Source organism: Prorops nasuta, unplaced genomic scaffold, assembly GCF_024137725.1.
Source record: "Prorops nasuta isolate Cenicafe-Biocafe unplaced genomic scaffold, Cenicafe_Pnas_1.2 PNAS00019, whole genome shotgun sequence".
In the NCBI taxonomy this organism is placed as follows: Eukaryota; Metazoa; Arthropoda; class Insecta; order Hymenoptera; family Bethylidae; genus Prorops; species Prorops nasuta.
The window spans coordinates 3,710,112-3,725,403 of record NW_027116816.1 but is presented as its reverse complement, the minus strand read 5'-3'; the positions used below and the strand labels follow the sequence as shown (position 1 = coordinate 3,725,403).

General features: G+C 32.3%; 3 protein-coding genes across 13 annotated transcripts; 2 read left to right on the top strand and 1 right to left on the bottom strand.

The window, feature by feature from the left end:
- The first annotated feature begins 1,987 nt into the window (after positions 1-1,987).
- LOC136780508 (leucine-rich repeat flightless-interacting protein 2) lies at positions 1,988-6,505 on the top strand. Of its 10 annotated transcripts, none has more exons than XM_066738913.1 (9): positions 1,988-2,170; positions 3,124-3,301; positions 3,751-3,877; positions 3,978-4,117; positions 4,180-4,443; positions 4,524-4,665; positions 4,896-5,021; positions 5,089-5,303; positions 5,424-6,505. In XM_066738913.1, exons 2-9 carry the CDS (start codon positions 3,218-3,220, stop codon positions 5,532-5,534), a joined length of 1,209 nt encoding a protein of 402 aa, XP_066595010.1. In that variant the 5' UTR covers positions 1,988-2,170; positions 3,124-3,217; the 3' UTR covers positions 5,535-6,505. The 10 variants fall into 10 exon arrangements, with proteins under 10 accessions (XP_066595010.1, XP_066595011.1, XP_066595009.1 ...); XM_066738914.1 differs by having other exon boundaries at positions 1,988-2,386; XM_066738912.1 differs by having other exon boundaries at positions 1,988-2,386; positions 2,474-3,301.
- A 196-nt stretch (positions 6,506-6,701) lies between these two features.
- On the bottom strand, positions 6,702-10,450 carry LOC136780507 (targeting protein for Xklp2-like). Its single transcript, XM_066738908.1, has 2 exons — positions 10,008-10,450; positions 6,702-9,917 (listed from the first exon to the last, which is right to left on the bottom strand). Exon 2 carries the CDS (start codon positions 9,841-9,843, stop codon positions 7,279-7,281), a length of 2,565 nt encoding a protein of 854 aa, XP_066595005.1. The 5' UTR covers positions 9,844-9,917; positions 10,008-10,450; the 3' UTR covers positions 6,702-7,278.
- Positions 10,451-11,639: 1,189 nt separating this feature from the next.
- Positions 11,640-15,283, top strand: hook (hook microtubule tethering protein). Of its 2 annotated transcripts, XM_066739238.1 has the most exons (2): positions 12,475-12,603; positions 12,677-15,283. In XM_066739238.1, the coding sequence occupies exon 2, from the start codon at positions 12,805-12,807 to the stop codon at positions 14,515-14,517; it is 1,713 nt and encodes a 570-aa protein (XP_066595335.1). In that variant the 5' UTR covers positions 12,475-12,603; positions 12,677-12,804; the 3' UTR covers positions 14,518-15,283. The 2 variants fall into 2 exon arrangements, with proteins under 2 accessions (XP_066595334.1, XP_066595335.1); XM_066739237.1 differs by having other exon boundaries at positions 11,640-15,283.
- The last annotated feature ends 9 nt before the right edge of the window (positions 15,284-15,292 follow it).

Here is a 15,292-nt window from a genome sequence, read left to right as displayed (position 1 = left end):
AGTATTTTCTTTGAAAATCCTTCCACATTTCGGGTTGAATACTCGTTTTTTCAAGTATATTTTTGTTTTCTTTCTGTTTCAGTTGGATCGGGAGAGGACCATGGGTAGTGACCACATTGTCGATTGTCGGCATAAATCCAACACGAACCGACACCAATCATGCGCCATTGCCACCCTGGGTTGGAGTGAGTCAAACCATCATTCGGAATCGAGCCGTCGTTGGAGGAAGACGTACAGGCAAATACATTCTTTTCTTATTTCTCATACTTGTTTAATTTATTTTATGTTTTAGGAAGGACGCTTATAGGATAAGGCTACCAAGGAGTAGGAAGTAAACACTCTCCGTTTACTTAAGTCCACATTTATTTAAATAATTTCAAAGATAGATAAATTTAATCTTATAATTTTCATTCATTGTTAATTCAAGTACAGGTGTTTATTGAGAAGTGGACTCTCGAGTGTCAACTTGCTCGGGCTGATCCTCCTTCAGCGACTATCAACCCTTACTTACTTTGTCCTTGTGGACTCTCGACGTTGGCTCATTAAGTTCACCTAATAGGGGTCCATCTTTATTGATGTGTAAATCGTTTCCTCGACGTAGTAGTTCTTCGTGTGACAACTCGGATCCACACCAAGGGACAAAGAATGTAAGGGTAATTAGTCACTGAGGAGAGTATCAGTCATGATCTGGTTGACCTTTGTGTGAATTAACATTCACGCTCGAGAGGAGGAAGCTTTTCAATTAACAGCTAGAAAGAAGTAACAATTTAGTTAGTTTCTCTATTCATTCACTTTTTGTAGCATGCTTTATTAATTTATATCTTTGTCTGTCTTTGAAATTCCTAATTAGAATCTGAAATGTGGAAGTATTTTCTTTGAAAATCCTTCCACATTTCGGGTTGAATACTCGTTTTTTCAAGTATATTTTTGTTTTCTTTTTGTTTCAGGTGAGGCGGCGCCGCCTCCCTCCCCGACGGTGTGCCACCTTGTCGTGGTGGGGGGGCTCACTTCTACAAGATCCCTTCCGATTAGTAAATGATTCGAATTAATTTTCTGATCTTTGGGAATCTTGTAGAAGTGCCAAGAGCACACCACACCTTAACGGGAATCCGTATACCGACATTACAGGGCGAAAACTATTTTGCATGCAGCATCGTCATTTCTTGACAGATTTGCATTTTTGTGGACTTTTTGGAAACGTATGAACATTATCTAGTAAAGTAGGTTGGGGGATTTTGCGATTTAATTGTTGTTTCTCAATAATGTTAATATATTTATTTAAACAAAAATTTTTTTTCATTTTTTGTTAATTTTCCTAACGTAACTTAGTAGATAAGCTTCTGGCATTTCCAAAAACCTGTAATAACTTTACAATCCGTCAACAAATGACGACGTTGCATGCGGAATAGTTTTCGCTATGTAATGTCGGTATACGGATTCCCGTTAATTATACTATAGTTTTCTTTCCCGGGTTGAATTATATTATTTAATTCATTACTACACTATCTGATGCCTGAGCTACATATGATTTAATTTCCCATTGTGTATATACGAGATAAGCGAGGATGAGTTATACATAGGCGCGCGTATTAGTACTACATATGTAGTAAGAGCGCTAGTGTCTTTTTAAAGCAGTTCCTAAATGCATCGAAACATTAGAAAAAGTCATACCTGGCATTGGTTGTACAACATCACTGTTGCTACAGGTTTTTAATAGGTTTTCATTGATCTGAATATAGCGTTTTTCGGCTATAATGTTTTTCGGCCATAATGTCCTTCGGTCATAATGCCTTTCGGCCATATGGTATACTACCGAAAATGTTTATTGACTTGTACTGTCGGTAAAGCACGCATGAGGGATCCCGTTAAATGAGAAAACTCACATAGCGCGCAAAAGCTAGCAGTACAGGGTTTCTGCCTGTAGATGACTCTCGATACTACCTAAGTATTTCTATAGCAAGTTTGGTACTTGGTTCTTGGTTGTAGGGTTTAAGGTGCGGCGTAGAGAATATAATAGAGTAGTAGAGTAAGTAAAGTAATGGTGAATGGGGTAAAATGGTAAGGTAAAGTACTTTAGTACTTTTTAACATCAGTGGCATAGCACCACACAGCACACTTCAGTGTGTGAAAAAGAAGGAAAAGGAGTGGCCTGTGGCAAGGGCGGCAAGAGGCAAGTGTGAAACAGAGGCTTGTATCTTGTATGTAGTTAGACTTTTCGATAGAGCGCGTATTGGAACTTCTATATGTGTACAATAGTATACATACACGAAAAGAGGAAAAATGTCTTTTATATTATACGTATGTAATGCGGTTACGCACTTCGGTTACAGATTTTTACCAATTTTTTACTCTTAAAGTAATAATCTGCAACACAAGAACTTGGGAGGTACTCGGTATTCGTTGAGTTTGATTAATTTGGATTGAGGCTGCCTAATAGAAACTGTCGCAAAGCTATAATGCAACCGTGTTACAGATAGTCATCGTGGCAGTAGTATGACACAGACACTTAAATTCTCATAGACTATTGTATTTATAGTGTCTTTCTTCGATTTATTTCCGATCGCGAATCTTTGGAAAATAAAAAAAAGCTTGAAATCATTGATCGCGTCGAATAGTACACTTATTTTCGTAAGTCTATGTCTACGTTATTTAGAAGTGTATATACCATCAACCTATCATAAACCTTAACTAATAATTGATTTTTATCGCTTCATTCACGTTTAGCTGTTAACTGACTACTCAGTTATAATGTGTAGGTGTATGTAGCTGTGCGACACTCTTCCTTCATTTTTTAAATTTAATATCATATTGGGTCGGTCTTTACATTCATTTCACCCCCTCCCCCTCGCACCTTTTTTATTGCTTTATGTTCGCTTTGGAGATAACTGTTTTACCTTATTGTTTCTTCATTCACCTCATAAAAATGTAAAGGATCTATTCTGGTATAAAATTAAAAAGAAATAAAATATTTAGGACATACTGAATGTAAATAACATTATGCAATCTAAGTAACTGTAAAGAATCTTCAAAACTGTATAAGATTTTAAAAAACCTACTTGTTTACTTATACTATTTTTGTTATTAAAATTGTTAAAGTAGCATTGATCTGTTTCTTGTGTATAGAGCATCAGGGTTTATACCCTAATGATATAAGAAAAAGAAATCAACTTATACAATTAAATCTTGTTAAACTGGCAAATCTAAGAAAAAACATAAAATGGAGTCTACCATGACTGGAAGAAGGCGAACTGCCACAAGGCATTCAGCCGAGGATCAGGCTTTAGACCAAATAGCTAAAGAGGTAGCGTATATATATTTTATGGGAAATCTGTTTAGCTTATCTCATATTTATATCTGGCCATGCATGATTTATGTAAAAAAGGATAGAAGTTGAGTAAGTTGAATATCAAAAAATATTATTCCTACAAAGCTATTGCATATATGTTAAAAAAAATATTAAGCTATAATGAGTTTTATTTGTTTTCATGCAATAAGTATTTGTACTTCATAAACATGCATGCATCATCCGTTCCCTAGTGAGGCTTAGTATATCTCATTGTTACAGAGAAAACAAAAATTTATTACCATCTTATGTAATTGTTTTATGTACTACAAGCGTACAAGCTGAAAAATTTTTCTATTATTTTTGAATTTAATAGAAGAAAACTCCATTCATCAAAATGATTTTATTAAAATCAATATTCAATATTTCGTTTGATAACAGGATGGAATTACCATACATACTTTCAGGCTGAAGCACGATTAGCAGCAAGGCGACAAGCAAGAGCTGAGGCTAGAGAAATACGGATGCGAGAGCTAGAGAGACAGCAGAAGGAAGCAGAAGAGAATGCTGATAGAGTTTATGATATGTGTGCTGGTAAAGTTTTGTATTCAGTGTTATAAAAATTTATTTTTTTAAACATAAAGACATCCCTTTTCAATCGATTTAAAATGAAAACATTTAATGGTTTGTTTAGCAGATACCAACAGAGCAATGAGAGTAACTCCTGACCCAGTGAGATCATCACGCCTTCTGACCAACTCTAATAACTTTCAGTCCAGCCGTAGATCATCCGAAGATTCTTTAGAGGATGCAGGACTTAACAGAGATCTTAGGGTACTTTGTCAATATAGATTATAAATTTAGAATAAAATTTATTTTTTCTGATATTATTGCAGTTAGAGCTTAAGGAATTTGAAGAAAAATTCAGGAAAGCAATGATAGCTAATGCTCAACTAGATAATGAAAAGTCTTCGTATGCATATCAGGTTGATTTATTAAAAGATAAACTAGAAGAATTGGAAGAGACTACGTCACAACTGCGACGAGAACTCAGGGAAAAAAATCGTGATGTTGAACAATTAAAACGTGTTAGCCAGCGATTAAAGGAAGATTTAGAAAGCTGTAAAGCACAATTATTAGAAAGGGATACTCTTATACAAGTAAGAAGTTTACTATGTTATTACTTATATTTATGATATTATTAAGCAATAGAATAATTAAAGAATGTGTACAATTATAGGAAAATGGGCTAGTTATAGTTGAAGATAATGGCAGTGAAAATGAAGAGAATGATGTTGAAAGTAGGCCATGCCACAGAAAAAGGGTTCTAGTCAGTGTAGAAGCTGCAGTACTATTACAAAACGCTGGTGAAGGGTCATTAGGTAATTATAGCGTCGATCTTTTAATAGTATTTCTTTTTTTATAATACAGTAGACTTATGTTATTCTGACATGTTTGAGACTAAATAGTTCCGGATTAGCGAAGTATAAAGGGTGTGGATACGTACAAATCATAATACTACAGATGTTTATCTTACTGGTATCAGATTAGGAAAACTACTGTCTGCAATGGATAGTACTTGAATGTTATGTAATCAATGATTTTATTGTAGATGTGCGACTCAGAAAGTTTGCATTGGAAAAGAAAGAATTGCAAGATGAGATACGGCATCTAAGATTGGAGCTTGAAGAAAGCAGGAGTCGCATAAGAGCTGAAAGATCACCCGGTTCAGTATTAGGTTATTACTATCGTAGAGATTAATGATTTTAAAAACATGTTTTTATATAGTTTATTTTTTGCTGTAGGTTGTTTAACGGATTCTGAAGATATTCAACGAGAAGCAAATAAATTGCTTGCTGATTATAAATTCAAGCTTCAAAAGGCAGAACAAGATATGTCCACATTACAAGCTACAGTTGCGAGGCTAGAAAGCCAAGTGATACGTTATAAATCCGCAGCAGAAGCATCTGAAAAAGCGGAAGATGAATTAAAAGTGGAAAAACGAAAATTACAAAGAGAAGTATGCCCTACTTCAATAATCATATATTTCTGTTTATTTTACTACACGTCTTTATTATTAATTAAAATGCGTTTATTGAATCTTATAATTGAGAATTCTATTTTATACATATGATTGTAGGTTCGAGAATCGCAAGGACGTGTAGAAGAATTAGAAACCGCGAATTCACATCTTCAAAGGAGATTAGACAAGCTAAAAAATGCAAAGTCAGCTTTGTTGAAGGAACTATGACAAGAATGGCTTTCAGATTATATAGAATAAGTGTCCCTTATATATGTCTTCAGATCTAAAGACTTAAAAAGACTTAATAAAAGTCGAGCAAATTTTTAGAAACTAAAAACATGTCTCAACAAGATTTAAAAAGTAATCGTGACATAGTCTACACGGGCCAGGAGAATATAATATTATGAAAAACTGAATGATGATATTGATATTATTTATATATTAGATGAGAGATTGCAAGGTAACGTTCTTAATAGCAACAATCACCATAAGCTTAACTTCTGTTTGCTAATATAATCAGTTTTACACGTTTATAATATGAGAAAGCGCTTTTCCACAGCAATGGCCTTGAGTATTAAATGATCCATTAACTTATTTATAATTGTCACCTAGATCTTCATTTTAAAACATTGTGAAAAATGACAGTTTTTATTCCTCTTTTCACTAAATCTTAGTACAGATTTTATAAATAATTAAATTATAATAAAATATATAGAAATCATATTTTAAGAAAATTGATTAACCATAAACTTTTAAGAATCAAGAAAGTTAAGCGTAATACTTTTAAAAGGGGACGAGAAAAAAACATTAAAATCTGCTAAACTTTTTTAATATATTGTGTTTCTCTTTTCATTAAAGAACATTTTGGTCTCGGGTTTTGAATCTGTAGCTTTATTTCTAATAAAATTAAAATCATATGTTCACTATTAAATTACTTAGTTTTGACCTCTAACAGATTACATAATTTTAACTGTATTTAAAATTGTAAAATATATTATTTCAATTATTTAGTATTTAACCATGTTGCGCAGTCGGACGTGTCTAATTGTATAAGCTCCAGAACTGATATTTTTCTTCTTAACAAAAGTACTAACACATGCTTTTGTTCCTCAGACTGATGTGAATAAAGTGGAGAAAAATGTGTGATGGTGAAAGAGTGGTCTTTGTATAATTAAAATAAAATATATTGTTGAGGTAAAGATTTTTTTTCTTATGTAATACTTATTATAAGTCAGTAGTCATTATCAGACATGCAACTACTAATATGATTTTTATATTGATTTATAAAGTTTATATAAAACTTACATATTTGTTATTATAATATTGCATTACACTTTATACCAGTGTAATTATAAAAGTTATTTTTTAGAAATAGTAGATACACACATGCTCATACCGACATACAGACATCCACCATGTACGGGAAACAATTGTTAAACAAATTTCCAAAAAAGTATATAATTTATACTTATTTTAATATTTCATGTTGAATATTACATTAAGCGAAGAATGATGATATAAAACTAAAATAGGTGTAATTAAGAAAGTCTTAACAATATACAAATGAATCTAAATTTACAAAACATTATTTTGACCTGCACTTAAAAAAATTGATTTCTGTTTAACACTATGTTTTTAATACGTATAATTAACAGAATAAAAATTCAAAGTAATCATATATAAATGAATTGTAAGAGCTTGGTCAAAGTAAAAATGAACATAATTATGCAAAGAGGAAAAATTTCTAATCTATTACAAAACATACTTTTGATTCCATGCCATAATTTTAATGCTATTAACTTATTTTTACAAGATTGTGAATTTATTCCTTCTTTACATACCTATATTTAATTACTCTCAGTTAGAGAGTAAATAATATTTAACTCTTTTGTCAAAAATTAATCATATAATAACTTCAATAATAGAGCAGATATTTTTCTACCTCAGCATTATAAGAATGTTAATATATAGTTTAAACATCATGCACTTTCTTAATTTTAGAAGACCACATTGGACTCTGGGGATTAGTCAAAGGTTTGGTGGACTTTTCTAAGAGTCGTGGCTTAAATACAGGCATAGGTCTTGCTTTTGTTTCAGTTTGTTTTCTTAATACCGCTGTTAACTTTTTCTCTTCTTCCAAATTTCGCTCTTCTTCCTGCTGACGTTTTAATTCATCTTCTAATTCCTTCTGCCTCAATTTTTCATCAAATTGGCGTCGTTCTTTCGCTCTCTTGTCAGTTTCAAGTTTCGGTGGTGCGATCTTAGGCTTCGTTCCCAAAAGTCGTTGTTTAATGTTACCTAAATGTGTTACATTAGGATTCTTATTTTCATAATCGTTTAACTTGGAACATGATGATGCTGGTTTCTTAACTACAATTAATGTATTGTTTTTAGCTTTTATATTTTCTCGGGAACGACCGCGCACAAGAACAGGTTTGAAATCTGGTACAGGCTGGGCATGAAAAACTCGTGCCTTTTTATCTTCGATTGAAGCTTGCTTCAGAAGCTCTTCCTTTTTTTTAAGAAGTTGTTTATTCCTCTCTTCAAAGCTAAAAGGACATACTGTTACAGGTTTATTAACTTCCTTATCTTTACCGTTATCACTTTGCTGCAGTTGCCTACAAAAAGTTGGCACTGGCTTTGCATGAAATTCTGATTTAATCTTATTTTGTTCTTGTACCTGAAGTTCTTTCAACTTTTGCTCTTTTTTCATTTGAAAGTCTTTGTTACGCATTTCAAAGTTAAAAGGCAATGTATGTGTAATCTTCTTATTAGTTTTTAATGGAACTCCAAAGTATAGTACTTTTTCTTCTGCCACTGTAATGCAATTATCATTAGTAGTTACAACTGTTTTAACAGCTTTTGTTTGATGTAACTCATTGTTATGATTGCTATGATTATGTTTTTCAGGTTTTTGACAATGTTTTTTAACCTCTGTTAAATGAAAAGGTTCAGGGATAGTTACTGGTTTCTTTTCAGCTTTTTTTAGGGGCTGACAACTTTTAAGAATACTAGGTTTAAGAGGATTTGCTTTAATTTGATGCTTCTTAATTTCTTCCAATTCCAATTGTTCACGCTTCTCTTGGCTAAGAGCTGTAGTCGGTCTTACCCTGGTTTTAGACATTAATGCAGGAGAAACAGCTACAGTTAATTTTAAAGAATGTCTTCTTACATTTGCTAAAATATCAGGTTTTCGATTTTTATTGCTGACTGATCGAAAACGTTTTGGTGTCCTACACTGAAATTTAGAAACTGCTTCAGCCAAACTTATATATTGATTAGGAGGTTTAAATTTTAAACTTTGTCTGCGATAAGGATAACATATTTTAGATTGATTAGTGCATTTTGGAGACACTGAAGAAGAAGCTTTATCTTTTATTGATAAGTCATTTTTTTCTGCTTTTATGTCTACATTTTTACTTGTTGCACATTCATTAGTTTTCTGATCGGTATTTGTTTTGTTGTTGTCAGTATCTTCTAATTCAGCTACAGGTATTGAAGATGAAACATCATTATTAGAACAATCATTATTATTCTTTTTTAAGGAATACAAGTTTTTGCAAGATTTTTTTGAAAAATCATTCCCATCAGACATTTTATTAAATTCAATTGATTTAGTATTTGCTACAGATTTTCTGGTTTTTTTATTATTATCTGCAGCTTTAATTTTTTCATTCAGTGTTGATTTAAAAGGATTGATACTCTTACACTTCCTGATTGGGATATTTGCAGATATATCATTTTTGCATTCCAGAGAGCTACTAATTGAAGGTGTATAGTTATTACACTCTGGTACTTCCACTTCTTTCAGATTCTCTTTTACTTGAGAATTAATTTTAGACTTGGACCTTAATGACATGTTAAAAGTTTGTATTGAATTTTCTATTGAAGTTTCATTTCTATTATATAAACTGCTTGTTAGCTTAGTAGTTTCAGATTTTGATTGAGTCCTTTTGATTAAAAGTTTTTTATCAAGCTGTATTGAATCAGAATTGGGTAAAGTTTCCAATGGTTGTACTGTGGAATCTATGATACACTGAGCATTAGATGACTCCATAACAAAAGCACTTCTTCTAGTGTTCATGTTTTTCTTATTGCTCATACATCTTGTTGTTCTATTGCTTTTTGAATGTAGATCAACAGATTTACAAGATTTGGCTTTTATCAAAGATTTTGGAGTCTTAAAAGTTGAATTATTCGAAGCTGATTGATTTATTAAATTTTGAGATTTTGATGATTTTTTTGAAAAATGTTCAAGATTCTCTACAGCTTCACGGAGTACTTCATTTAAACTTATTTCTCTGCTTGTTGATTGATTATGCTTGGTTTTTGGAGATATTGCTTTAATAGGTGTCATTTTTAATATGCTTAATTCATTTACACTCTGATCAGCAGGATCTATCAATAAATCAGAATGATGCACTTTAAGATTCATTGGCTCATGAACTTTATGTACTTTCTCAAAATAATCATCTGAGAGCTGCTGTGGACTTGATGTAAGATCTGTCCATTGTGGAGCAATACACTCATCCATCATATTGAAAAATATTTAACAAAAGTAGCTTCTCTTCTGGATAGATTTTTCCTTCGTCAATATTAAAACCACGGTAACTGCGAAAATTACAAAATGTATTTATTTACTAAAATATATATTCATTAATTTATTTCAACTTAGCAAGTATTATATTTATGAATACTTACAAAACTCTTTTAAATCAGATTCTTGCTGTTTTATATGAACAGATATGTTGCTTAAATTTCACAAAAATCACATATAAATTATTCTACGAGATAGTAGAAAAGCTTACTGTCGCTTCATACAGTATAAAATCAATAAAACTGATTCAAACTCCCCAAACTGAACTAAACAAATTGTAAATTTGCAACTGACGGCTGTGTATGATTGTAAAAAGTAACTGCCTCAAAAATTTTCAAACGGTTAAGTGAGTCGTGTAGCGGGTAATCGCAACCAATCGCAATAATCGCATCTCTCGTAATCGACACTAACAAATCGTAAACCGTTCTGTTTTAAAATGTAGCCCTTATTCTAATCGGATTGGATGAACAATACAGCACTTAATATATAGCGGTTAGTAACAACCAATCGAATTAATAGGTGTGTTTTGTACACGGACGATACAGCGTTATTAGCAAAACACTCGATATGAACGGTTAAATTCAAAAAGCGCTAACTAATCATCCAATGGTTACGTTCAGCAACTTAGCACATTATAAGCGCTGAGTGCACTGAAAACGTGTATCATTTGGCGGATTTGGCCGTATTCAGTTGTGCGATTTGCCGGACTTGCCGTAGTTGCCGTTGGTTGCCGTCAGTTGCGAACTGCGAGTATGGGCCGGTTTTTCCACCTATTGGTAAAATTTATCTGCTTGGTAAAATTTACAAACTGTAGTAAATTCTATTCAATTTCAAGCTTTACCAAACGGATAAATTTATCCAGACGTTTGCCAATAGGTGGAACAACCGGCCCTATGTAATCTAAAATCATTGCATTCAGTACTCAGTAGAGACAACAGTTGCGGAACTGTTGAGTAATTCTTTTTAAACTTCTACTTCTATTGGATTAAATTATAGAATCTAAGAGTAATAGCCAATAACATACACCGCTCCCTCAACATTTGTCTCTACTGAATGCCACTGAATGCAACCATTGTATCACACAAAGTATAGGGTCTTTTCCTAACAGCGGAGCATAGGAGATTCGTGTTAGTTGACTATAGCACTCGAAATGATGGAATCTGAGAGCGCTGATTGGTCAATATTGCGTAGTACCAACATATAATAGGTCGTTACCAATAGTTGGATACGAAAAATGAGATTCATCCGCCATTTTGGTGTGGAGAAATGTTTACATGCTGATTGTAGCAGAAAGAGGTGTAAAATGGAAAAATGTCAAATGTTGTCGTTACTAAAGTAAAATTTGAATACTTTGAATGAAAATAAAGAATATTCGTACTTTCCATTCATTATTTTCAATTTTTACTCTAGTAACCTTACCATTTGACATTTCTCCATTTTACACCTCTTTCTGCTAGGATTAGCATGTAAACATTCTCCACATCAATATGGCGGATGAATCTCATTTTTTGTATCCAACTATTGGTAACGGCCTATTATGTATGTTGGTATGTACTGCGGAATATCCTTCTGTCTTCTTTAAATGCTTCATTCTTGAGAAAGATACATACATAGTATGTACATATAACGATATCCGCAGTACTGGCACTCATGGCAGTGAATTCTGGAACACGGCCACCATTATCCTGAGCGCTATTCGCTATATGTGCACACCTACGCGTTGGCAGTCAGGTAAGAATGTGTAGCAATATACATAAACAAAAAAAGTCCGGCAAAAATAACAAAATTTACCGACAGTCAGCGCTGATATTATGCATATGCATCACTACACATTCTTACCTGACTACCAATGTGTAGGTGTGCACATAGCGAATAGTCAAATAACACGAATCTCCTATGCTCCGCTGTTAGGAAAAGACCCTGTAGAGTACAGATTTTCAGTAATCAGTACTCACAGTCAAATAACGGAACATGCCATTATAATTCAGTCAATTTACTTGAAGTTTGAACTAAACCAACAGTGATAAATGATGCCTATAAATCCAAACAAGAGCTGAAAGAAGAAAGACAATAGAAACATTACAGGAAGTGCTTAGACGATTCGATCAGATTCGATCCAATTCGACCGTCGACGTGCTCGACTGCTCTTGTCTTGAAGAAACTTATAAATTTATATATAAGTGTGTGGGAAATATGGAGATGAAATTTAAGAGATGTAAGAAAATATTTTTGTAGGAATACAAATTCTTAATGCTGTATATATTTTCATTTAAAGCTTCACGAAAGCAACATATGTAGAGAGGAGTCGTATTATTTGTACGATATAAATTTCTAATCGATTGTGTTACGTATACAAACACTTAAATTACAAATGGAATGAATATTGTATAATGTAAGATAACAATTGGTGAAATGTCTAAATGAAGGAAAATCGCTTAGAGAAAATTTTCGTATCACAATGTTAGGTTTATCCATTACGAATTATTCGTTTTTTGTGTAAAAAAAATGGATGACCAACAATTAAGTAATTTAATTAAATGGTTGGATACTTTTGACCTACAAGCGGCTCATTCTACCGCTGAAGATGTTAGCGATGGAGTTGCTCTGGCTGAAGCTTTGGCACAAATTGCTCCAGAATGGTTCACTACTGTTTGGAAGGCCAAAATTAAAACTGATGTTGGCTGTAATTGGCGGCTAAAAGTAAGTAATCTTAAGAAAATTATTGAAGCTGTAATAGAATACTATGTAGAATGTCTTAATCAACAACTATCAGGTTATGTTAAACCTGATGCCACAAAAATTGGAGAACATAGCGACAGTCAAGAATTAAGAAGACTTTTACAACTTATTCTTGGTTGTGCTGTTAATTGCAATCAAAAGCAACAATACATTACAAGAATTATGGGAATGGAGGAGACTGTTCAACAAGCAATTATGCAGAGTATTCAAGAACTGGAGAGTAATATGTATGGACCACGTTTAAGTTTGGGCACAAGTCTTAATTTTGAGTCTATAGATACAACAGATGGTAACCAGCAACGTTTATTAGCAGAACTTCAAGCAGTAGCTGATTTGAAAGATCGGTTAGCACAGCAATGTCATGAATTAGATCAACAGCTTACTCTGTTACAAGAAGAGAAAGCTGCTTTAATACTTGAAAATAAAAAACTCCAAGAAAGGTTGGATGAATTTGAAAATCCGGAGGATTCTGGTTCCATTTTAAAATATCAAAATAGCTTTAGAAAACAAGTAGAAGCTTTGAAGGATGAATTGTTCAAAATGGAAACTTCCAGAGATGATTACAGATTAAAGGTTGAGCTATTGGAAAAAGAAGTTTTAGAACTGCAATCTAAACAAGAAGATTTACAAAAAGCAGCAGATGAAGCTAATCACCTAAAGGATGAGGTTGATGCTCTAAGAGAGACAGCTGATAAAGTGACTAAATATGAATTGACAATAGAATCTTATAAGAAGAAAATGGAAGATTTAAGTGATTTAAGGAGGCAAGTAAAAATTCTAGAGGATAAAAATATGGAATATTTACAAACTAAAATTGATTTTGAAGAAGAAATTAAACGTAATGCTATGTTACGTAATCATTTGGATGTTTGTAAGCAGCAATTTGCTGAAGTTCGGCATAAGTTTGACGAGCAGTGCAATAAATCAGATAAATTGGAATTTGAAGCTAAAAAGATGGAAACAAAACTGAACTCTGTAATAAGAGAAAGGGACAGATTAATAATAGAGAGGGACTCTTTGAAAGAAACAAATGAAGAGTTAAAATGTTCTCAACTCCAAGCAGCTGAAAATTTGAATAAGCTTTCGACAGAGGATGCTATCGCTGCAGCAGAAAGTCTTCCACTTGAAATTAAAGAAAAATTGTTGTATTTAGAACATGAAAATAAAATGTTGAAACTTAAAGAAAGTGGTAATGACGATAGATTGCCTACCATTCAAGCTCTACTAGAGCATTCTGAAGAACAAGTAAACAATTTAAGGGGCCAAAATCGTAAAGCTAACCAAAGGATAATCGAGTTAGAGAATAAATTGGAAGAAATGCAAAGTAATGGAGAAAAGTTTGATAACGCTAACTTGCAACAGAGATTATCACAACTGCAAGAAGAACTTAGAAGATCTCAAACAGAAAAGGAACAATTGATTTTTCAAATTGATGAAAAGGAAAATGTTTTGCAGGCACAAAAACAAAAGAACTATGCTATACAAGAGAAATTAACTAAAAAAGAGTATGAAAGTGCTAATTTGGAAGAAAGATATAAAAAATATGTGGAAAAAGCTAAAAGTGTGATCAAAAGTTTGGACCCAAAGCAGAGTAATTCTACTCCTTCAGAAATTGTGGTTTTAAGAAATCAAATTTTAGAACATAGGAAAACTATTGAAGAACTTGAAAAATCATTGAAAGAATCAAGGCTAAAAAAGGAGGTTGATGAAAAATTAATGTTATCTGCTTTTTATCGTTTGGGTTTAAACTACCATAGGGAAGCTATAGATCAGAAATTAGCTGCACTTAGTTCTGGCCAAGGACAATCTTTTTTAAGTAGACAAAGGCAACCAGCTGCCAGAAGACTTGGTAATCATCCATTTAACTCAAAATGATAAAGCTGGAAATAGTTTAAACTCAAATTTCTTTTCTAAGGAAATACAATTTTTGCAATAACATTTTTAACCATTGATAAAGTACATTTTCATAATGAACAAACCATGCTATCTATGAATATATATGTATTTCAAACTTTGCACAATCTATTTTAAAATGACTTTAATTAAGTACATCAAAATGTTTTATTTTAGTACTAATAGTTTTATACATATTTCCTTATAAATATGTCCTCTTATTGTATCATTATGTTAATTTATATATATATATATATATATATAAGGATCTGCTGGTTTTAAAGCACCCCAGAACACAGATACAAAAAGTCATATCTCTATAACTATAAAAGATGCTAGGCCTTTGTACTCTGCTGTTTCTAGATAGGGAACATTATGCCTTTTGAAAGGGGACAGTGGAGAGCAAAAGGTTAATATTTTGCATTGAACCTATTCAAAACGTCTTACTACTAGTATGCAGAAAGGACAAACATTATGATAGCTCTAATAGTTACAGAGATACACATCTTGTATCTTTGCACTGGAATATTTTAACTGTTGGACCCTATACATATAATTCTTATCTATTTATAAATTATTATTAAAATGATTAGTTCAAAAATGATCTATTTCAAACTGTTTTGATTATAGCATTATCAGTAGTATTTGTTTAAACAAACTTTCTTCCTAAATTGTGTGCAATTTTATGTTTAATACAAGTATATTACAAAAATGTATTATTTTTAGAAAATAAATATTTATATATACATTTTTTTGT